This window comes from Orcinus orca, chromosome X (genome assembly GCF_937001465.1).
Source record: "Orcinus orca chromosome X, mOrcOrc1.1, whole genome shotgun sequence".
Taxonomy (NCBI): domain Eukaryota; kingdom Metazoa; phylum Chordata; class Mammalia; order Artiodactyla; family Delphinidae; genus Orcinus; species Orcinus orca.
The window spans coordinates 34640482-34664539 of NC_064580.1; the positions used below are offsets into that span (position 1 = coordinate 34640482).

Genomic DNA, 24058 nt, shown 5'->3' on the forward strand with positions numbered 1-24058 from the left:
CACCACAACTACTGAGCCCACGCACTGCAACTACTGAGCCCACGCACTGCAACTACTGAGCCCACACACTGCAACTACTGAAGCCCACATGCTCTAGGGCCCGCGTGCTGCAGCTACTGAGCCTGCATGCTGCAATTACTGAAGCCTGCGTGCCTAAAGCCTGTGTTCCGCAAGAAGAGAAGCTACCACAATGAGAAGCCTGCGCACTGCAACAAAGAGTAGCCCCTGCTCACCACAACTAGAGAAAAGCCCGCATGCAGCAACGAATTTCCAATGCAGCCAAAAGAAAAAAAAAAAGAGAGAGGGAAAGAAAAGGTCAGGAAACGTATGGTTGTGAAATAGAGCCTGCAAGGCCAATTTCCCACACAATGGAGTGGTGCGGGCTTGTGCTAACCAAAGAGCAACTCCCTAGCCGGGATGAGGCGACACAAGGTGGACGTCAGGTGGCAGGGATTGGGGTTAAAGATGAGATGAATTGGGTTCCTATCAAAGGAGCCCAAAATGTTTTATATGGCTCTTCAGAGTTCATGGGAAGTCCAAGTACATGGGGAGAATAAACAAAGTTTTATCATTATTCATTGTCTTAATGCTGAAATGAGAAGTTAAATTGTAGCCTTTGATTAAACCAAGATTGTTCTAAAAACCTAGTTCTATTCACTGTAATACATGAATGAAACATTCCTCCCAAAATGTGCAGCACCGTGTCCATGACCCAGCATAACACCCTACCTCTTTAGCATTCAATCAGACTGGCCACTCTTATTGACAACACGCTTCAGGACAGAAATCAAACAAGTTCTAATTCAATCCTTTCAATTTCTAGCTTGTTTGGTTTTTTCCCCAAAAGACACTGGTTGCCTCATTCTGTAGCTACAAAACTTACACAGCTAAAAAGGGCACATTCCCTAGCAAAGCGCCCCCCATCAAACTTTGAAGTTCTTAGGAATCACCTGAAGGTCTTGTTAAAATGTAGTTTCTGATCCAGCAGGTCTGGGATGGGGGTCGAGAATTTGCATTTCTAACAAGCTCCCAGGTCATACTGACGCTGCTGGTTCACAGAGCACACCTGGAGAACCGCTTCTCTAAAGGATGGTTACCCCTCTCTGAGGAGCTCCGTGAGAGCTGGGGAAGCTCCCTGCAGCAGGATGTGGGGCCCGAGGGCTCCTAGACCCCTCTCCTCCCTCGAGCCAGCCTTTAGGGCCAACAACTGCTCGATCGCCTCCCTCGCAGGCATATCCTGGACGGGTTCAGCAAAGACAATTCGCTCTTTGGCTGAACCTGGACAGCATGTCAATTAGGCTTATTAGTGAAGACGACCAAACCTCATTAGTTGGAAAACCATTGGGTTAGCTCTGGGGAGTCAATGTTAATTAGGTTACGCCCCAGAGCCAGAAATGAACGGGGGGAGTTCTGAAGTGCCGGTTCCTGAAGCTCCCGGGAAATGGATGAGGCACTGAATCTGGCCTTTGCTTTGAATGAAATGACTGGGCCCTTCCTGTGCAGAGGTCTCCCTCCCGCCCTGGCCCTGCTGCAAGGACTCACCTGCAGCATCCCCAGCTGCAGCCGGTAGAGGAGGTTTCGGGCTGTGGGCGTGGACACGATGAGCAGTCTTCTTTTCTCATAAAACTGATCCAGAAGCGCAGCGGCTGTTCTGACGCCGACATTGACATTCATGGCTGTAATCAGAAATGGCCAGACAGGTCAGAAACTCTCTACTGGTTCTGGCTCAACACGGCCTGTGATGAGACACAGAACCATATGTGTAAGAAGTAAACCCTGAGATAAAGATTCAACTAGAAATATTAGTTTATTCGGGAGGTGGTCCCAAGGAGCACTGGGCTGGGGAGTGGGGAAGCGTGTTAGTTTCCTCTCGCTGCTATCACTTGTCACCACAAACCCCGTGGCTTAACAAACACACATTCTCTCACAATCCTGGCGGTTCGAAGTTTGGGACGGGTTTCACTGGGGTAAAGGCGAGGTTGTTGGCTCGTAGCCTTTCCCCCACCTTCAAAGCCAGCAGCACAGCATCTTGCAGCCTCTCTCCTCTCTGACCTCCGCTCCCCTCGTCGTTTTCTCTGACTCTGAGAGCACGTCTGCCTCCCTCTTATAAGGACGCTTGTGATTGCATTGAGCCCACCTGGTTAATCCACGCTCTTCTCCCCATCTCAAAATCCTTAACTTAATTACATCTTCACAGTGCCTTCTGCTACGTAACCTAATATATTCACAGGTTCTGGGGATGAGGATGTGGGTATTTGTGCTAGGCCTGGGGGGTGGGCATTCCTCTCCTGCCTCAGGAAATGAGACAGGGAAGGAAAGAGGGATGTTCTTTGTACTTTGATGTATGAAATTGAAGAGCCTCGGGCATTTAGCTGACGTATGTGTCTGTGTCTCTCTGTCTCTGTCTCTCAGCTAACTCTGAATGGCTGGGATTAAAGGGAAAGCATAAAGATGAGAAAGTACCAGGAAACGAGAAAACAGTGAAGTATAGAAATAAAAGACATGTCTGGAATTTTCTGGCCAGCCCAAATTTCACACTATGATCACTACCCAGCCCAATCTGTGTTCCTCAATAATAACTGACAGGTATTGAGAGTTTACCCTGTGCCAGGCCCCGCTCAGTTCCACTGTTGAATAGATGACCTCATTTAATACTTACAACCACTCCAGGAGTGGGCAAAGTATTATCCTCCTCCTTTGACATTAGGAGGAAAGATTCCAAATGCCCAAGGTCTGCGGGACTTTCCAGCCAGTGCTGCAAAGCAGGCATTCTATCATCTGTGCGCAGCAGTGTACTGGCTTTGTAAAAAAGATCCTTACATTTGTAGAAGGGAGGAACAAGGGTACAGACTGTGCTGATTCATAGTGCCGCTGATTCATAATGGGCTCTGGGCTCCCACCTCCAGCTTCCTCCTTACAGGACATGAGCGAGAAATCAGAAGATAGGCAGAGGCACAGGAGGAGGGCAGGTGAGGTGGGCTGCCCGGGGATCCGAGGACTGTTTTCACCCATCCGATGAAGAGGGCTGGCACCGAACCTTTCACGGTATACAGAACGAAGCCCTCCCTCCTCCCTGTACTGGAAATCTGGGCCAAAGGGTCTTCAGGGTCTGCTGCTGGCTGGAGACAGGGCTGCCGTCGTACCTGCACAGGTGGGCTCTGTGCCAGACCAGGCCAGGTTGGACTGACACACTCGGGCAGGGCTCCCCTGGAGCTCGTAGCCTCCGATGCAGGAGAATTCACAGGTGGCCCCGTAATTATCGCCGTCGCTGGAGCACTTCATGTAGCCATTCTCTGGGGCGTTGAGTTTGCCGCAGCGTCTGACTGTGTGGGACACAAGCCCAGAGGGGGCTCAGTGCTGAGCTCCCCGCCACAAAGTAACCAGGGAAGGGGAGGGTTCAGAAGCACCAGAAAACGAGCGAGGGGGCAGGCATGGGGGCAGGCATAGCTCTCTGGCCAGTGGGTGGGCCTTGGGATGGTCATTGTTCATACTAACAAGACCACTGAGATGAACTGATTTAGCCCCCTGTGTTCTAGATGAGGAGGTTGAACTCAGAAGAATAAGGAGGAAGGATGGTTAGTTAAGTAACTGCCCATTGAGGCATAAAATAAACCTTTTTTTTTCAGGTAGACCAAGAGTTCTAGAACACCAAGAACATGGTCTCCTGGTGACCCCAGCTGGGGCGGGGGGTTCTCCTAACCTCGTTCATATCAATAGAAGGACTTACAGGCTTTAGCTGGTCACCGAAGCCCAGGGGTGGAAAAGTTATTGAATAATACTCTTCTGGGACAGCCAGCTGTGGGCTCACGTGAGACAAACTCACTGCTCTCTCGGACTCCTTCAATCTGCCAGCACTGGACCTCATCCGGATCGGAATTGTGAAATTCAGGCATTAAGATAGCACCCTTCCCCTAGCCTCATGATCAGAGGCGAATCCAGAGCTGGCTAGTCTCCCTCTGGCAGTGGCCACTCACAGAGGGTTCTTGCTTAAGGCTCTGTTTCCCTTTGTTCTTATAAAGAGAGAAAAAAGCCAAGAACCAGTCATCTTACCTCTTACTTTAACTCGAAATTTGCAAATGCCCTTGTTCTCAGCTCTGTCATACACTGTGTATTGGATCTTGTGGTCTCCTTCTGGAAAATGTGAGCCTGGGGGTAGGCCTTTTAGGATAACACTTAAAGGGGGAAAAAAAATCAGAAACACCAAAGATGATCATTGTAGGCCTAACAACAACTGGGCCGTGATGGGCGTAATGATCAAAGAGGGGCATCACGGGCATTTGTTGAGTACCCATTCTGCCCAAGATACAGAGACTCCAAGGGACAGCCATTAGACCAGTTTTACTACTTGAATTCTCAAAGAATAGAATTTCCTGAGCTTTACTCTGTTTTGGAAGAGCGGTTTGAGACCAGAAAAATGGAAGTCCCCAGTTCCTGGGAAGTTCAGATTTATTTTTCTCCTTGGAATGTAGAACAGAGGATGGGGGATGCTCAGAACCCAGGGCCCAACTCTTCCTTCCTTTGTTCCAAGGGGGACCTGCATTGCCTCCCAGTTGGGAGAATGAAGGAATTTTCTGTGAGGAAAATCATTTGAGAGGGAAGTCCAAGCACTCATTGGCAATTTGGGCCTGCAGGGGGCGCTAGAACTTTCTCTGCTTTTTCTATCTGGGTGGAGACCTTTCCTGAGCAAAAGGCAAGTTCACTGTGATTCCTTGGTGATCCTAATAATAATAATAACTTAAGTTATTATTATTAATAATAAGTTATTATTATTATTGTTCTTTGCACGTACATAAACCTTATACATGTCAGGCATGGTTCTAGGCATTTTACATATATTAGTTTATTTAATCCTCACAACAACCCCATGAGGTAGGCATTATTATCCCCATTTCACAGATGAGGAAATTGAGGCACCAAAAGATCAAGGAACTTGCCCAAGGTCACACAGAATGGGTGACTCCTGCATCTTTCTTCTTGGTTGTCTGATAAGAACATCAGTAGGTACAACATGATCAAATGCCAGGTTTTGTTTGTTTTTCAATAGATAATTTCCCTTCTCTATATACTTCTTAGAAATAATGAGAAATATTGGCTAATAACAGGCATGTGAAATTATCACTGTCACCATTGAGGAGAACCTTCCACATAGGTGGACAAGGTAGCTGTTTACTTGTAAAAGGGTGAAGTGAGGGGTGTTAGGAAAGTGCCAGAAATCCCACCATTAGAGACGCGTCAGTTTGAACCTTAGATGCTTTAAGGTCCTCAAGAAGCACAATTTAAAAGCAGATGAACCTGAAAGGAATCAGACTTCCAATGTGAGTGGCTGCTCACCTCTTGGAGACACTCTTTCATCTGACACGCAAATAACAGTCATAAGGAGTAACTGAGGGAGCTCATAGGAAGCACTTGTCTCAGTGCCTGACACTAGAACCTTCCCTCCTAGAAGGGGACTATATAACAGGAGCTTCCAAAACACATGGGGAAGAGAAATGTCAGAGAAGCAAGGAGGCCAAGCAAGAGCTGAAAAGGGGACAAGACGGCCTTCTCTGAACCCCTCCTTCTGCCCAAGGAAGCGTCCTGCTCCACGCCTCCGCCGGCTCTGAGCTGTAGAGCTCAGGAAGCCGACAGCTGCTCTGAACAGAGGCGTCGGGGCTACTAAGACGTGCCTTCAAAATGTCACATTTCTGGGCTTCCCTGGTGGTGCAGTGGTTGAGAGTCCAGCTGCTGATGCAGGGGACACGGGTTCGTGCCCCGGTCCGGGAAGATCCCACATGCCGCGGAGCGGCTGGGCCCGTGAGCCATGGCCGCTGAGCCTGCGCAGCCGGACCTGTGCTCCACGACGGGAGAGGCCACAACAGTGAGAGGCCCGCGTACCGCAAAAAAAAAAAAAAAAAAGTCACATTTCTAACCATAACACACAGGTTACCCACAGACATGAATATCCTTGTTTGATAAATCATCTGATGACCTGATATTGTGTGTTTATTGTACCAGATTTCAATAGCGATCACAGTTGTGAAAAAAATGTAAGAACCTATTATGGGCTAGGAGTTAGCCAGGCATTGTGCTGGGTCCCAAAAGATTCAACGATAGTTAAAACCCAATCCCTGATTCTATCAACTGTGATTTATTTTTTCATCCCAATTGCCTAAAGTTTCTCCTTAGGGGTTTGTGACATGTGTATACAACAACAAATAAATACTTTTCTTAATACTCAAAGTTTATCTTTGAGGAGTTACAAGGGGAAACATAACAATTATGATCTAAGCTAGATGGTGCACAGGGAGATCATTATCAGGCTGCAGGAACAAAATGTCCTGCTACGGGTGAGAGACTCAGGCTCTTGCTAGTAGAAGATGTTCTATTATGGCTAATAATTGCTTTAAAACATTTCCTCTTGCCCAGCCTGGGTTGACAGGATTCTAGAAAGTCTTTCCCTGCTGTATGGCTCACCAGGGGGTAAGTCAGAGGTATTCTTTGCCCACAGATGGAAACTCGGTAAGGAGGTCTAGCAGGACGGTGAACTTTAAGGCATGAATGTGAACGTGCTGACATGAAGTAGTGGCCTTCAGGGAAGGTGGGGGCCCAGCAAATAGCCGCAGGGGCACAGGCCCATATGCTAGATTAGAACAACATGTGGCTGAACTTCACCGAAGGGAACCACCCATTTTTAAAAACATTTGGGATGTATTTCAAACTACTCATGCAGTTGGTCCTGGAGAATGGGGGAAAGGAAGAAGGCAGAAGACCCCGTCTCTTTTTTCTTTCTTTCTTTCTTTTTTTTGCGGTACGCGGGCCTCTCACTGTTGTGGCCTCTCCCGTTGCGGAGCACACGCGCCGGACGCGCAGGCTCAGCGGCCATGGCTCACGGGCCCAGCCGCTCCGCGGCATGTGGGATCCTCCCGGACCGGGACACGAACCTGTGTCCCCTGCATCGGCAGGTGGACTCTCAACCACTGCGCCACCAGGGAAGCCCCCGTCTCTTTTTTTTTTTTTAAGCTGCTTCTTTAAGTGTTTAATGTGGTTGCAAGTTTTAAAAAATAAAAATCAAATGTTTTGAAAGAAGCAGGTGCCAAAACACAAGGGATAGACTCACAGAGCACAAGGGGGGCAACATCGGGCTCCACCTGGGAGACACAGAGGTTCCCAGCGAGGTGGTGGCTTAGGAAGGTCTGGGGAGGGGCCCCTGGCAGGCAATGGGGGTGAGTCTATCCCTGAATTTACCAGTTGGCTTCCTCTTCCTCCTTCCGTCTCTTCTCCTCCCTTCTTCCCACCACCCTGTCGTCTTACTTCCTTTCTTTCCTTTAACAGATATTTACTAAGTACCAACTAGGTGCTAGGCATGGTTCTGGGCATTAGGGATATGGCAGCGAACATACTGTAGTGGAGACAGGCAATAAACAAATACGAAAGTGAAAAATATAGTATGTCGGACGGTGAAGAAAACTAAAGAAATGAATGAGGAATGGCTGAAAGAGTGCTGTACCGAGTCTGAAAGCATAAATTGACCAGCATAGATACACTTCCTGACTCTGGGTAGTGAATGTCTCACATAAAAGCGGCAGCATCATTCCAGTTGCCAAGTTGCACTTACTCAGTGAGAATGCCATCTGCTGTGTCTCTTCCCTCAGGGGTCTCCCAGGACACCCGGACTGTCAATTTATTGGGTTCCGCAATGCGTTCCTTCACACTTGGGCACTTGATTCTAGGAGGTTCTATATCTGCAAACAGAACCAGAATATTCTCGCCATCAGCAGGGAATATCTCATCAACCTGGGGTTCAACACCCAGCATTTGACATGCCCAAAGGTCTAGGTGCTCCCCACTTTTGAAGGGTTTCTTCACCCCTCTGTATTTCTCTTCCCTCCCTTCATCTTGCCCCTTCTTGCCTGCTGAGTTTTAAAGATTGAGTACTCACCTGTGCATTGCTAAACCTGCAATCAGCTGGCCTTGCTAGGTGTCTCGTGGGGTAATTTATTAGCTACAGCAACTTCTTCCCCAGACTTCCAAACTTTGCCTGCTGACTTGGCAATATGGCAATTACTCAACTAGAAGTCATTCAGCCATTGTGAGTCCCTCCCGCTTTAAAGACAGCGTCACAGGAGACTAGAGAAAGGTGCCTTAGGTATCATCTAGTTCCATTCAATTCAAGGCAACAAATCTTCAGTGAGTACCTGCATTCCCCAAGGCATCATTCCAACTGCTGGGTTTGGGCAGGCACAAAGGCAAGAGAACCATGTACTTCTCAGAGTCTACAGTCTGTTGGGGGATTATGTTACCATATGTGAAATATGACATGAGGTATAAAATGACACTGCCCCAGGCTACATAAAAGTAAATGCTATAGGGACTTCCCTGGTGGCGCAGTGGTTAAGAATCCGCCTGCCAATGCAGGAGACACGGGTTTGAGCCCTAGTCGGGGAAGATCCCACATGCCACAGAGCAACTAAGCCCATGCGCCACAACTACTGAAGCCCGCGCGCCTAGAGCCCGTGCTCCACAACAAGAGAAGCCACCGCAATGAGAAGCCCACGCACCACCATGAAAAGTAGCCCCCGCTCACCGCAACTAGAGAAAGCCTGTGCACAGCAACGAAGACCCAACGCAGCCAAAAAATAAATAAATTTATTTATTTACTTATTTAAAAAAAAAGTAAATGCTATGGAGGCTTAAAAGAATTACCCAATGCTCTCATTTTACAGATATGGAAACTGAGGCTCAGAGTGATTAAGGCCAGGCATGTAAATAATGATAATGTGAATTATAGCCCAAATTAGAGCACTTACCCCTGGAACCAGCTCTCTCTCTCCTGGCTATGTCTATCCCCAACATACTCCTCAATATCTTAAACAATGATCTGTCTGGGTCCACTCTCCCCTCCAACTGCCACTGGACCACACCTATGGTTTTGTATTTCGGGACAGCAGTTTTACCTTGGTTCTGACCCTCCAAAGACTTCCCAAAGTTCCCCAAATAGTTTCCCTACCTGGTAATAGAATTTCTGCCCCCTCACTATCAAGGATGGATTGATAATGAGGGCTAGAAATAAATGAGATGTCAATTTCTTACTCCCTTAGATTTCATCTTATTATAGCTAAAGTGAAATCAGAAGAAGGGGGAATTCAAACTTTGGCAAATTCTACTGGATGATTCTGAATAGGTAAAGAATGTATTTAAAGAGGGCAGAGTAAATTAACGACATGTAGATTTGCATTGCTTTACATGTCAGCTGGTAATTATTTACATGCTACTACAGCCTGAATGAAAATGAAATGTCATTCGATTCTGAATTACAAACATCTTTGAGAGACTAAATGCACCAAGTAAAGTCTTCATATACTTTCTCCTGTGTCTTGTCCAATAACTTCTCATTTAATTTAGGGTAAGAAATTATGAATAATTTGTTAAACAATTTTATCTTCAGCTATCCAAATTCATTTTCATTCTATGGCATGCTTCAATGGAGTGTGAATTTACAGCCCTAATACACTAATCCTAAATTGAATAACTACCATATTTTACTGAATCTAAGTCACTATCGATTGTGAGATGCATCCTAATTTCAGGGATAGTAAAATGTGAAAAAGAAACATGCTTCTTAGAATTGATAAAGTTTATAAATGTGATGGTGCAATGGAAGCTGCTTTAAATACATTAGAGGTGTCTATTTTCAGTTGATACGTTTTTAAAAATAATCCCCCTTTCTGGTTTTACTATGATAGGTAATAGAAGACATACTTTACAATTCAGATGAACATTTCACAGCTTTGGGTGAATCAGGAAGACAAGTGTACAATACCTGCCCCCTGCTGGCCAAATACAGTTGGCAACCTCATAATAGAAGGCATATTTATTTTTTAAAAATTTAAAGCCGAAAGGGAGGGCCTGAGGAGAGGAGATAGATTTCACTGTAAAATTACTTAGTGTTACCAGATTTTCTTGGAGTGACATTGTCAGAGTGAAGAGATACTCTTACCCTCTGTGTCATGTAAACTAAACAGCTGGAGGATAGGCTGGGTTGTTTTCCCTATAAACTTGACATTGTCACTGAGCAAACAGCACTCCAAATTAGGTTACCTGGGTGAAGAGTCTCAGAGCTTCTGAAAGCCAGCTTCTGACAGCTAACAATGATCTGCTGAAACTGGCCTAATTTTTCAGAAGTGGTGTTCCTCCAAGCCAGAAACAAGAAGAAATAAAGCACTAAAAATAATAGCTAATATTTACTGAACCCTCCTACCTGTCCACCCCAGGCGGAGTACTATCCCTGCATTATTTCATTGAATTCTCGCCACCACCTACTAGACTAAGTACCGTTATTATCATCCCCATTTATAGTCTGGGAAGCATCTCCTCTCTTCTGGAATTTCTTTGTGGTCTGAGATTCTAAGCCATGATCGCATCTTTTTCAATTATTTTAATCAGCCGAACACTTCTGTATGTCTGCCTGCTGCTGACCTAGCGTTTTCCTCCATCCTCTGCACACGCATTCTTCCATGGTCGCCGGCTCCAGCTTCCCCTTACATCCTTTAAGAGCGGCAGCAGGACTGAACTCTGTTGCATCCTCCAGCATCATGGCCTCTCTTTCAGCTCAAGAGACCAGCTGGCCTGCCCTTCCCCAGATGCTCCAGGACTGAAGCCTATTATTATACAGCCATGGCCATCATTGCTTTTTCTAAGTTATTATAAATTTCCATGAATGAAATAAATGAAGTTACTATAGAAACATAATCATGATTCCTTGTTGAGTCAGGATGCCCCCAGAGCCAGTTATTGTGTGGCAACTGTACAACTCTGCACAGAAAAGCCTGGCCTCTGCCCCACTCACTGGAGACATTTGACAAACTGTCTCCCTCCTCTGTGCTCTAGTTTCTTCTCTGCATATAAAAATATCAGAAACAAATATACTGCACTCTATCAACTACTGTTTATCTGAGAAGCTTAACTATATACCTGGGAATATTGAACACGTCTAACCAAGTAGGTGGTAGGTGGTAGGTAGTGGAAATAAGAAAGAGGGTGAAAAGGGCAATGTTCTGGCCAACAGATAACAAGGGAAAAAACCCCTTTAAACTAAGGTTATAAATTAACTGCATCCTAAAATGTTTGCTTAAATAATGTTTTCCAGTGGAGACCTGTATTTGAACATGACTGTTAGAGGTATGAAGAATAGGCGCTTCAGAACATAACAGTAACTTGTGTCTGGGACTGCCTGACCTGGGGTGGGGATGCGCGTTCTTCACTCCCTCCACCTCATTCTAAGGCAAGGTGATATTCTTTTTTTTTTTTTTTTCTCACTGTTGTGGCCTCTCCCGCTGCGGAGCACAGGCTCAGGACGTGCAGGCTCAGCGGCCATGGCTCACGGGCCCAGCCGCTCCGCGGCACATGGGATCTTCCCGGACTGGGGCACGAACCCATGTCCCCTGCATCGGCAGGCAGACTCTCAACCACTGCGCCACCAGGGAAGCCCAAGGTGATATTCTTATCTCAAGAATGTAAAGGATCATCACAGCTGCTCACAGCAAGCAGACTCCATTTAATGCTCCTTTCCTCTCTGATGTCCTCCATAACTCATTCCAACTGGATTTACGTTTGGGAACTATCTTATACATTTTCTTTATTAAATACAACTGATTATTGCAATGAGAACCTCAATTTTTATGCAAATTGTTTCTATAAATACTTTTACCTATACGGTATATAATATGATTTTTTGTTGAATTTTAAATTTTATTTTATTGAAGTATAGTTGATTTACACCAACTGGCTTTTTAACTAATCTTTTTCTCCCTTCTTTTCTCCCTTGATCTTTTACACCAACTTCTTCTCAATCTGTACAGTCGATGTGTTCACCTGCTCTCCCATCCCCCTTCTTTTTTTAGCACAAAAGAAGTTTCCCCGGGCCTGTGGCCCTCCAGAATAAAGACTATATTTCCCAGGCTTGTCTGAAGTTAGGTGTGGCCATGGGATGGCTTCCACCAGTGGGTTGTCAGAAGAAGTGATGGGCTTTTCAAAAAGTATGTGTGGCTACCCCCGCTTCCACCCTGGTTTGAATGTCCATGGGGTGGGGAGCCGGGACAGCATCTTCGACTGTGGGATGAAAGCTGCAAGTTGAGGATGGAAGGACAAATGAGAAGGAGTTTGGGTCTAGGACGCTGCCCCGGACAAACATTTATACGAGAACAGAACTTCTATCTTGTTTAAGGCATTATGACTTTGGCCTTGTTAACAGTACGTGAACTGGGATACAAGCAATCACACCTTTTTGTTTTTCAAATTTGGTATGGCATCTTCCAAGATGTATTTCACTAATGATTTCTAAGCTCTGATTTCTAACAAAGGATACTCTGGTGAATTTCCTGCAAAGATGGCCACCCATAATCCCCTTATATACATGCAGCTCCTCCTAGCAAGAGGTGGAGTCTGTTTCCCCTCCCTCTGAATCTGTGCCAGGCTTGTGACTTGCTTTGACTAATAGAATGCAGGGAAAGTGACCCTACGCCAGTCCCAGGTATAGGCCCTTAAAGAGTCTAGCACCTTCGGCTGTTCACTATCTCAGAAGCCAGCTGCCATCTAAGGAAGTCCAACTATCTGACTGGACAGGCCATGTGGAGAAACTGAGAAATTATGAAGGGAGAGAGAAAGAGACTCAGTCAAATGCCAGCCAGTACAGCCGCCTCTGAGTGAGATGCCAGACATGGGAGTGAAGCCAACTTGGATCCTCCAGCCCCAATCAGGCACTTCAGCCATTACTATGTGGAACAGAGGTGAGCCACTGAGCCCTGCCGAAATTCCCCAACCCAACAACTGACCACACAAAACTTAGTGGTTTCAAACAACCATGGTATTCTTCACGGTTGTTTGGATGGGGAATTTTGGCAGGTTGGTGATGGAGGAAGGAGGCGGTCATTTCCTGGGGCACAGGAAGAAAGGGCAGAGGCAGAACAAACCTGGACACGGAAAACTTGCCCCATTGCTTGCCTCCCCCAGCTAGAGTGTAATCCTTGCGGATGTCTCTGGAATGTGGTTCCATTTCTTTGGCACCATGAGGTATTAGAAAACTTTCCCCAATGGACAGAAGAGTCTAGAAGAGAAGCAAAGAACTCCACAATTAGAAGTCACTATCACCAGAAGCAAGATACCAAACTAAAAATTGCAACTTGTTGCAAAGCTGAAACTAGCTTCCTGAAAGTTTGCAAGAAAATGTGTATTTGTCAACCCAGGAAAAATTCGATATGAGTTAAGAGCATCTACAACAACGCACTGACACATTTATTCTTAGCCCCATGATATCTGTATCCTCAACTGAATCTCGGGAAATAATACCATTCAGCCCAGCAAACTTCCTTGTGGGTCATTGGGTCAACCCAGCTGTCAGATGATTGGGAGGCCAGAAACGTATTCCATCAATTTTCATATCTAAAATCACAGATTTTTTTTTATTCCAGACTTCCATTTGTGTTAACTCTCCAACTATTCTATTCTGTAGGAAATATAAAACAAGCAAAGAGTAATTCCAAAAACCAAGTTGGTCTGTATGTGGACCTCTGTTAAAAAAACGAAATGGGGCTCCCTGCATGTCCAAAGATACCTGCTCGGTTTTCATTGCCCATGGATTTTAAACTTACTTGAATTTTGGTCTCTTTCTCTTTTGGCCTAGGAAAAACTGTTGGTCTAAAGGAGAAATCGTGCGTCTACTCAAAATCTGGTCTCTAGATGGGGCCTTGTAATTCTAACTGTCCATTGTTCTATCTAAATGCCAATGTAAACGAAATGAACTAAAAATGGAAAAAAGAAAAAAAACATCCCCCCAAACAATAGTTATTACATTCTATGGTTTACTTTTTTTTATATCAATGGAAGTTGCGGCTCTCTAAATATTTTACCCTCCTGCAATTTGCAGTATGTTGTTTCTCCCACACTGACTGATTTCTATCTATATCTGTTTCTGAAATAACCATGGATTTGAGCCCACTGCCAGAGTGTGGGCTGCCTAAGAGAATGAGTTTTAACTTGCGGTCCTTTCAAATTAGCCAGACCACAGAGTGAAAAGTGAAAAGACCACCACCTCAGAGTGAAAAGGAAGCCCAGTGTTCTCTCTTCCCTCCAGATCTGGAGGAGAACTGAGACGATTTCCTCAGCACTCAGTACAGCTCTGGCCCAGAGGCACTGTTCAAGGCTGTGTGGAAATCTGGGAAATGCTCGGCCACCATGTGTCAGCTCCTAAACTAGGCTGAGGCTCTGAGCTGTGCTCAAGGACCCCTGAGCCTTGCCAACACACAAACAAAGTCATTAAACGAATTTAATAATACATTTAAAGCCAAAAGTATCCATGACAGCCCTGCAGTAAAATTCACCGGGGAAAAGCTCCAGCTTATCTGTCACAAAATCTAAGAAAGAATTGCCTGCTTGCTTTGTCCGTTTCTCTCCTTTTCCTGGGAGCTCATTGCTCTCTTGTGGTTCACGGGTCCCCTTTTCACCATTACCCACCCCCCTCACTGCGCGCACAAATTCCCCTTCCCCCAAAGATGCCTGAACCTTGCCCTGGCCCGCTCTAAGATAAATGCCCTGAAACTGGGGTTCATTTCTTAGTTCTTTCTCTCTCCCTCTGGGAAGTTTCCAGGCCCATCTGGTCTGGCTTAAGACATGCTTGTTGCTTTTTGAGAATAATCAGCATTTTCTTTCCACTGTTGCACACAATCTGGACATCTGAACAGTGTGATCCCTAGAAGATTCTGCCAAAGCTTGCTCAGCATGAAGATGTGTATCTCCTCCCATCCCATCACCTCTGGCCCTTCCAATGTGAGGAAAGAGAGAGTCCAAAATGGGGGGGAGGGCTTGTTTTGAAGAGCTAGCTTGCACATACCAAGTCATAGGGGAGAGAGTGAAAGCAACATCTGCGACGGGCTCTTCTGACCTGAACATCTGGCCTGAAGTCATGTCCTTCCAAAGGAGCGTGTCCAGAGCTCACAGCCTGGGCGCTATCCTACCCGCACTGGCTGAGCGGGGCTGCTCTGCGTTCTTCTCCTTGCCGAGAAGTACAGCGATTCACAGGGAGACGTCTAAGACCTCAGCAAATGGTTGCTGTGCCGAAGATTCTGTTGGTGCTCAGTTTTTCTAGCATCTCCCTTTTACTGCCTGTGCTAAAAGTCACGAAATGACATTTCTTGGACTCCTTCTGCCGGCTGGGTACCAGCTAGGTTTGCCAATGGAAGGCACTCTCATGAGAATAGAAGGCAGGAAGAAGATGGAAGCCCTTATGCTTCTGGTGGGGGCTTCAGTGAGGGCTTCCTGGGCCCCTGGCTTCATTCTCATCCATGATGGTGTCAGGTACAGACATGTCAACATCAGCGTGAGCTTCTGGATTTGGGGTAACACTACCAGGCCACTTTTGCTCCCCTAGCCCTCGGTTGCTATGGGTTTCTGCTGTAACTAATCCCTTGTAACAATATTTTTTCTCTTTTGCTCCTCCAGCTCTTCCTATGTTTTTGTAACCAATGCCCCTTATTAAATTCTCCTCTGCTGGAAATACCTAGAATAGTTTGTCTTCCCAGTTACGGATCAATTCAAACTCCTACCTAAATCCTAGAAAAAGAGAAGCTCAGAATAAATCTGAGTCGGTTATCTGAGTAATTATTTGGACCTGGTGCTCTTGTCAGATGGATACAAGGTAAGGTCCAGGCTGTGACTCTGATGTAGAAGGTTTTTGCTCGCATTGGTAGGGAACCATTGACCAAAACTGCCTGCCTTGGCCAGGCACGATGACAACCGCTTGCCTGGGTTGTCTCACAGCAGGAGGTCCCGACAAAGAACGCAGCGCTGCTGCTGAAAACTAACTGGGCGAATTCGGGAGGGGCCAAAAGGAGGGAGGACAAGACATGCCAGCCCATAGTATGTTTGTAAAACTAAACTGGGTACTTCCCTGGTGGTACAGTGGTTAGGAATCCATCTGCCAACGTAGGGGACGTGGGTTCAAGCCCTGGTCCGGGAAGATCCCGCATGCCGCCGAGCAATGAAGCCCGTGCACCACAACTACTGAGCCTGCGCTCTAGAGCTCAGGAGCCACAACTACTGAGCCCACGTGCCACAACTACTGAAGCCCTCGAGCCTAGAGCCCGTGCTCCACAACAAGAGAAGCCACCACAATGAGAAGCCTGCACACCACAACGAAGAGTAGCCCCGCTTGCCACAACTAGAGAAAGCCCACGCGCAGCAACAAAGACCCAAACGCAGCCAAAAAAAAAAAAAAACAACTAACCTGGAAGAATTCGGGAGGGGCTGAAAGGAGGAGGGAGGAGACGATATGTCCTGCCCTAACCTCCCAGAAACCCTCACGCTGGAATCCATCTTGGCTGAGAGATGCGTGCGCCACCAGGCAGGACCCTGAGTCAGACCAAGCACGAGCAAGATGATTGGCCAGAGACAACCCAGAAAGCTAACATCACCACCATGAAACCTGAGACTGCGAGCCACGTGGCAGAGCCGTTCTCCTGGGTTCCTTTACCCTCCTGCTCTCCTCCCAGGCGCCCCTTCCCAATAAATTCTTCTGCTTTGTCAGCACGTGTATCTCCTCGTACAACTCATTTCCGGGTGTTAGACAAGAGCCCACGCTCGGGCCCTGGAAGGGGTCCCCCTTCCTGCAAGAATATCTTGGCCAGGTCCCCTGGCTATAGCTCATTAACCACATAACTGCAGAGTAAGAACGGCTGATGCTGCCAGGGGATACAGTGGACAGTGGTACCATCATGAACACACCCTGGGGACCAAGGCCAGAGGAGTTGGTGTACAACTGCCCCCAGAGGGTAGCATCCAGTTTCAGTCTCATTCCTGAAGTATCTGCTCCAGGCTCTGAGCAGTCAGGAAGGAGTCCTTGGGGTAAAGCACACGGGCAGACTGAGCTGAAGGACTCTCTGGAGGATGGGCAGACCCAAGCAGGGTAGGAGCCAGGCTCCTGCGGCCAGCTGCCTCGGCACCTCAGTGCCAGAGCTGTCTCCGGATCCAGGGACTTTGAGCCTGAAAGCCTGGAGACATAGGCTTGGCTCTATACAACATCAAGCCAGTCAGGTGACCTCTCAGGCCTCATCCGTAGACGGGGGATTGGACTAGAATGTTCTGCTGCGGTGGGTCCTGGCAGCTCTAACGCTTTATGAGTAAACAGTCTCCTGGGACAGCGGTTTTCAACTACTTGGGGGAGTTTTGGAAAAATACCAGGGCCCCAGATATTCAGATTTAAATGGCAGCCAAAGTTGAAAACCACTGTCCCAGAGCAGTCTGCCCCAACGTTTAAAGGACATAGGAATCCCCTGGGGATCTTCTTAAAATATGGATTTTGACCTGCCAGCTTCGGATGGGTCCCAAGATTCTCCATTTCCAACAGGCTTCCTGCTGGTGCTGAAACTGCTGGGCACTATTTTGAGTAAAAAGGTACTAAAGTTCTTCCCAAATTTGATCTTCTAAGGCAGGTTCTCAACCTTTAGAGCATCAGAATCCAGCAATCCTGCATGTCCGGAAATCTGCATTTCTGATGTTGATGTTTCTGATCAGGGGACCATACTCTGAGATCCACTGCTCTCAGACAATGGTCCTGGAGCCTGGCTGCATATGAAAACCACCTGGGAAGCTTTTAGAATGCCCCTCACCTCCTCCAGCTGTCCCACATCAGACTATTTGAATCAGAATCTCTAGGGTTGGACCAAGCCATGGCTAGGTTCGAAAAGATACTCAGGTGATTCTAATAAGTAGCAGGGGCGGGGGTGGGGAGAAGGGACCCACTGCCCCTAGATGGGTGATTCTCAAGGAGTTGGGGGGAGTGATTTTTCTCCTTCCTCTCCTCTCTCCAGGGGACATTTGACAACGTCTGACATTTTTGGTTGTCACAAGTGGGAGTTGGGGGGAGATGTTACTGGCATCTAATGGGTAAAAGCCACGGCTCTGCTAAGCATCCTGGAGTACAAAAGACGGGACCCCAGGACGAATAATTATCTGACCCCAAATGTCCATTGTTCCAAGATTCAGAAACCTTGCCCTAGAGAATCCCAGGCTACACCCCAGATCTACTGAATCAGAAGCTGCATTTTTACCAAGTTTCCCAGGTGATTCCCAAGTTGGAGAAGCACTGCCTCAGATCAGCGGCTCTCTCTTAAAGCACTTTGAAATGCCCTGCGAGGCTCATGAAAGCACCAAGTGCTGGGGCCCATCCCCAGAGTTTCTGATTCAGCAGGTCTGGGGTGGAGCCATGAATCTGCATTTGTAAAGATTTCCAGCTCCCCGAACCACAACTAAGAACATATATACACTACGAAACGTAAGGTAGACAGCTAGTGGGAAGCAGCCGCATAGCACAGGGAGATCAGCTCGGTGCTTTGGGACCACCTAGAGGGGTGGGATAGGGAGGGTGGGAGGGAGGGAGACGCAAGAGGGAAGAGATATGGGAACATGTGTATATGTATAACTGATTCACTTCGTTGTAGAGCAGAAACTGACACACCATTGTAAAGCAATTGTACCCCAATAAAGATGTTAAAAAAAAAAAGAACTAAGAACTACTATTTGCCCAACAAATCCAGACTAAGGTAAAATAGCCAAATCCCTTCCAGTTTCCAAACTGAGTGTTTGCTGACTACCGGAGTCGATGACAATGGAACTACGTGTGCCAGCTGAAAGACACAGAGATGCTCTCTGCGGGAATGTCCGGCCAATGTCAAAAACTCTGCTCAGTGCTACAGGGCAGATCCCTGAACTAAAGCAGCGGGATTACCCCGTACCTCTGCCAGCCTCCAGCTGCCTCAACGGCAATCCAAGAGAGAGACAAAAGTCAGAGGAAAGCCATGAGCCGTGAAGTCAACTCTAGCGTAGAGACTGAGGCTAGGTCTGCGCTGAGCCAGAGAAATAGGGATGAAGAGAACCACTGAAAGCAAAACGGGGTGCTTATGCTTTACATTCGGGACATAGATGCTTCCTTAAAAATCCACTGTACGGACACCCCCTGCTCCTCCCAAAGCAGGCGCCTCCTGAGGGCTGGCGATATTCTCTTACCAACACAGGAGGCTGGTCGGCCACTCCACGCCTTGTTGTCCATACACGTGACTGTCTGCTCCCCTTTCAATGTGTATCCTGGCGAGCAATAGTACTCACACCGGGAGTTAAAGTAGGCACCGTCGACGCACTTAAACCCTCCATTTGCTGGCATGGCAAGGGTAGGACATCGCTTTTCTGAGAAAGAGAAAACCAGAGATTCAGTATTACTTAGATTTTGTTCATGGAGTTTCAGAGTCCGGAAGCTCTGAAAGCATAGGGTGAAGTTAATTGAAATATAACTGATAGAAGTAGAGAAATGATAGATAGTGTAACCGAGCGGGACCCTATGGGCCCTTCCCGGGGCAGACCCCTCCCCCATACCCTCTGCTGTAGCTCGTCTCTGAAGACCCAGATAATAGCATCTGATGCATATTCCCTGAGTTTTTCAGATGCTAAAACCACCACCAAATGGAAGAAATTAACTACTTGATGATCATGAGCACGTAGCCCCCAGACCTTCTGGCGCCTAGAATGTTAACCTCCGTTTCCTCACCGTCAGCCAATCAGAGAATTGTGTACAAGCTGAATTGTGGACCCTGCAACACCCCTCCCTCACCTGGCCTTTAAAAATGCTGTGCTGAACCCTTTCAAGGAGTTGGTGGGGCGGTGGGTTTGGGCTCGAGCCACTCGTTCTCCTTGCTTGGTCCTGCAATAACCTTTCTCTGCTCCAAACTCCGATGTTTCGATTTGTTTGGCCTCACTGTGCAACAGGCACATGAACTTGCATTTGGTAACAATGGTTGCATGTCACACAGAAGGGACACAAAGTTTTACACCAGACTGGCTTGGGTTGGCATCCCAGCTAAACCACGGTCTTATGCTGGGCTCCTCAGAAAGAGACGCTGAGACCAGGATTTGTGTGCAAGTGATTAAGAAAGTGCTCCCAGGGGAGACCAGTGAAGGGTGGGGGAAGCAGGACGGGGGAGGGGAGGTAGCCGGGCAAGGTAGCAACTCAGGCAAAGTCAGCCTCAGCCTGATTCCGCAGGGAAGATCTGGAGCGTGAGTGATGCCTGAGTCTGCCCTGCCTCCAGGCAGGGCAGCTGGGCTTTCCTAATCCTTTACCAGTCAGTACTGGGCAGCTACAGGCTGCCCATGGGGAATGCTCTCCCTGTCAGAACGAAGAAAGCAGTCCTCTGAAGGCGCAGAGCCTCTTCTTCCTTGGTAGAAGATCAACCGAAGGTGCAAGTCATTAAGAGCAAAGCGCCCAGAAGCTGGGGGATGGACACACAGAACTGGTAGCAGAGCATCCAGGGACATATGGGGGAAGCACTGAAAGTGTTCACTAGAGTCACCCAGAGGCGTAGTCTGCCTAGACTGGATCACACGGCTGCAGACCCCAACCTCAGTTTCCCAACAATAAAGTAATGGCACCCATATCAATAGCATTGTTGCAAAAATTGCATATATGTGAAATGCTTGGCACACAGCAGGCGCTCCATCATGATAGCTTTTCTGAATGGCAATGGCATCTAAAATGCACTTCAACGATGCTGTGTCACTTGCAGTTTCCCAAATGAGATGACTTTCCAGGAAGCTAAAAGTCAGCCCCTGAAATGTGCTTCCAACCTTCTCCCCCGAGGCACAGCGCCTTTCATGGAATCAGCATCCTTCCGCGGTAATTCTCTCCTTGCCTCCCTAAGTTCCACTCCTTGGGAGGACGCTTGTGTCTACTACCAGGAGTCCATGGCAGAGCACCATTCTTATGGTCGGTTTTACACGTCTGTCTCTAATGCTATTCTGTGGGACCCCTGATGGCAGAGTGTGTCTTTACCTGTGTGTCTTGTTTGTTTTTCAATCCCCAAACCCTTTGCTGGGGCCAGCACTTTGCTAAACAGATCTCTGTTCTCTCCCCCTTTCCAAACAGCTGATCGCACCCCTCTGTCTGAAATGTGTCATCTTACTTCCGCCATATCTTAGGAACTAACGCATGGCTTCTGCTCACAAGGGGAGTTTTTCTCATCAAAGACCACAAAGCATTCAGTAAAAATCCCTGATCTCAGAGTAAAAGAACTTTGGCCCCGAATGGCCCCGAGGCCCCAACATGGGGCCGGGCTACTCACGCTTGCAGATGACCTTGTCCGACCACCGTCTGTTTGACTGGCAGATCAGCTGGGAAGAGCCATGCAGCTCGTAGCCCTTCTGGCAGCGAATGTCACACCTGGTTCCCAGGGCTGTTTTGTAGTATCCTCCCTGAGGGGCCCTGCAGTACACATCCCCGTACTTCACCTTGATGGGGGAGCACCACGGGGTATCTACAGGTAGCAGAAACAAAGGAGAGGAGAACTAGCAAGTGACATCTTCAGAAAATGTGTCTCTTCATTCTCGAAGCCCCTGGCTGGCTGGATTCCAGATTTTGGACCTCCAAATAGTGCCCCATGTCTTTTTTTTTTTCTCCCCACCCTTCCCCCCCCCCATGTCTTTTAAGTTGTCTCTGGGTGGGGAGGTTATGATCATGGGAGTAGGCGTCAGACATATACGAATATGGGTCCAGGTTCCTCCATTAGTAGCTGTGTGATCTTGGACAAGTTACTTAACCTCTCTGAGTCAATACCTCTACCTATGTCATAGGACTCTTACAAGTCCTCTTACAAGGACTGAAAAAACAATGCATAACAAGCGTCTAGCACATAGTGAACGTTCAATGAATGCTTGTTCTTTTGAATATTTCCCTTAACTAGATACGTAATTCCCTTGAGAGCAACTGTTACCATTGTGAACCTTAACCCCAGCCATCCATACAGAGTGGCGGGGGAGTCAATAATTGGTTAATTTAGATTTTTTTCCAAGTTTGTATCATATTCACTGTAAAAGCATTTAATACGATCCTAATCAATGTGAACGAAGCAACAATTTCCAGGGTTTTGCCACAGGATATAATTTGGGCTTAACGTCACAGAACAATTTCTCCCCATTGGGAAGCGACCTCCTTTTTCAGATGTCCCCAGTTAAGCCCCATTGAGGTAAGAGATGACACCCTTCTCCAATGGCAAAGTTCCAGGGTGTTTTGATTTTGGTCTCGTAGTTGCCCAGAGCACAGCTTAGGATGACACTATTAAAGCAGAACCTCTCCCCTGGGCCTTTGGAAGGTGTTGCTGAGGGCCATAAAATTAGTAGGGCAAGACTAGCTCCTCGAAAGCTCCCACAGTGGCCACCGTACAGTCAATGGGGACCAGAGACTGGCTCCCTCAAGCCTGTCAGGCTCTCCACGCCTTGAACAGGAGCCCCCTCCCTAGGGCTGCCAGCTTCTCCCTCCACCCCAGCACCTGAGCTGACAGTGAGTGAAGTTCGTGTGCCATCATGTGGCCAAGAAGGAGGAAATCCCCTGTTTGACTTTGCCAGGAATTCTCTTCTGATGATGTGTTTCTGGCTGCTTCTCAGCCATGAAAACCAACAGTTCTGTCCAGGTCTCGTGCGTGGACTGTTTTTTTTTTTTTTTTTTTTTTTACTTATGTGCTTTGACATCTCCTTTGCCTAATATTTTCATCATATAATGTTTTGCAGACAGCTTCAAGTGGGTGCTACCGTCGGGACTCAAGCAGTATTTCCTGGACTTTCTGGGGAGAAGTGATGCCCCACGCTTAGCCTACAGCTGATTAAGTTTGATCTCTTGGATGCAGTCTTGCAAGAGCTTACGCTAGGCCTCCAGGCCTTCCTTGAACAAAGTTTCCTTCCTCTTGGGTTTATACATCTAGTCTGTATATGCTAACATTTTTAAATGAGAAAAAATCTGGACCCTGAAGTAAAGTACAAAACAGCATACATATCTCCATTATTTTCCTCTAAGTATAAAAGAATTTTTTAAAATTTATTTATTTATTTTTGGCTGCATTGGGTCTTCGTTGCTACACGCGGGCTTTCTCTAGTTGTGGCAAGCGGGGGCTACTCTTCGTTGCGGTGCGCGGGCTTCTCATTGCGGTGGTTTCTCTTGTTGCGGAGCATGGGCTCTAGGCGCACGGGCTTCAGTAGTTGTGGCTCGCGGGTTTCAGTAGTTGTGGCTCACGGGCTCTAGAGCACAGGCTCAGTAGTTGTGGCGCACGGGCTTAGTTGCTCCAGGCATGTGGGATCTTCCCGGACCAGGGCTCGAACCTGTGTCCCCTGCATTGGCAGGTGGATTCTTAACCACTGCGCCACCAGGGAAGCCCTCACGGTGTTAAATCTTAAAAGTCATCTGTCGCCTGACCTCTTTGTCTTTGTCCTCTCCCCCGCCCCTTCCTCCTAACTTCCCCACTGCCTCACTTCCTCTTAGTTTCCCTGTCTGCCCTATTCCCCTGCTGGACTGCAAGGCTTCTGTGCTTCCCCAGCTCTAGCCTCTTCTTCTCTTGCCAACTGGTCCCCTTCACTACCCTTTTGTCACCATCTCACAGGCCAAACTGTGAAATCCTTGATTGAGAACTGGGCTCCAGAGAGAGAAAATGAAATCCCCATTGGAGAGGGCAGAAGGGTGATGAGGTGAGAATGAATATGGGAGACCCAGAGGGAGACAATGAAAACAGTGAGCTAGCGGAGTATGGTGGATACTGGGCAGAGTCAAGAGGCCTGGGCAGATGTTATCTATCATCTCCTAGTAACCTGGACAATTCAAAAAAATTTTCAGGGACCCACATTCATAGTCTATACAAGAGAGGAATGGATGAGATTATTTTCAAAGTCCCATCTACAATGGTTATTTTTATTCTGATTAAATTTTATATTTATATAGGTGCTAAAATGTCAAAATAAAAAAGGTCCCATCTAGCTTTGAAGTTGTATGATTCAAATTCTTATTCGTCTCTGATCTCCTACCCCTCTCACACCCATGCCTACTTCCTTAATCCTTCTTCTGACTGATAACTTTGGATAGTCTCTTGTAAACCTTTCAGCTAAAGGCAAATCCTCTTTACATTCTGGGTCCTGATCACAATTCCACAGATGTACAAACTGGAAGAGCGTCCAATTCTCTACTTGTTTTTCGCTCAAATGTTGAAAACACATCCTCCAGCTTCTG

The 24058-nt window shown here is 47.2% G+C and overlaps 1 protein-coding gene across 3 annotated transcripts in view; it reads right to left on the reverse strand.

The window, feature by feature from the left end:
- Positions 1-24058, reverse strand: part of SRPX (sushi repeat containing protein X-linked) — a 99846-nt gene that overhangs the window by 28446 nt on the left and 47342 nt on the right. For 2 of the 3 annotated variants that reach the window (XM_004281337.3, XM_004281338.3), the window contains 6 exons: positions 21135-21326; positions 19033-19209; positions 7595-7721; positions 4051-4172; positions 3144-3323; positions 1543-1676 (listed from right to left, as the gene is read on the reverse strand). In XM_004281337.3, the coding sequence (XP_004281385.1) occupies positions 1543-1676; positions 3144-3323; positions 4051-4172; positions 7595-7721; positions 19033-19209; positions 21135-21326 (932 nt within the window). The remainder of the gene's footprint in view (positions 1-1542; positions 1677-3143; positions 3324-4050; positions 4173-7594; positions 7722-19032; positions 19210-21134; positions 21327-24058) is intronic. The other variant, XM_033408567.2, reaches the window with a different exon arrangement.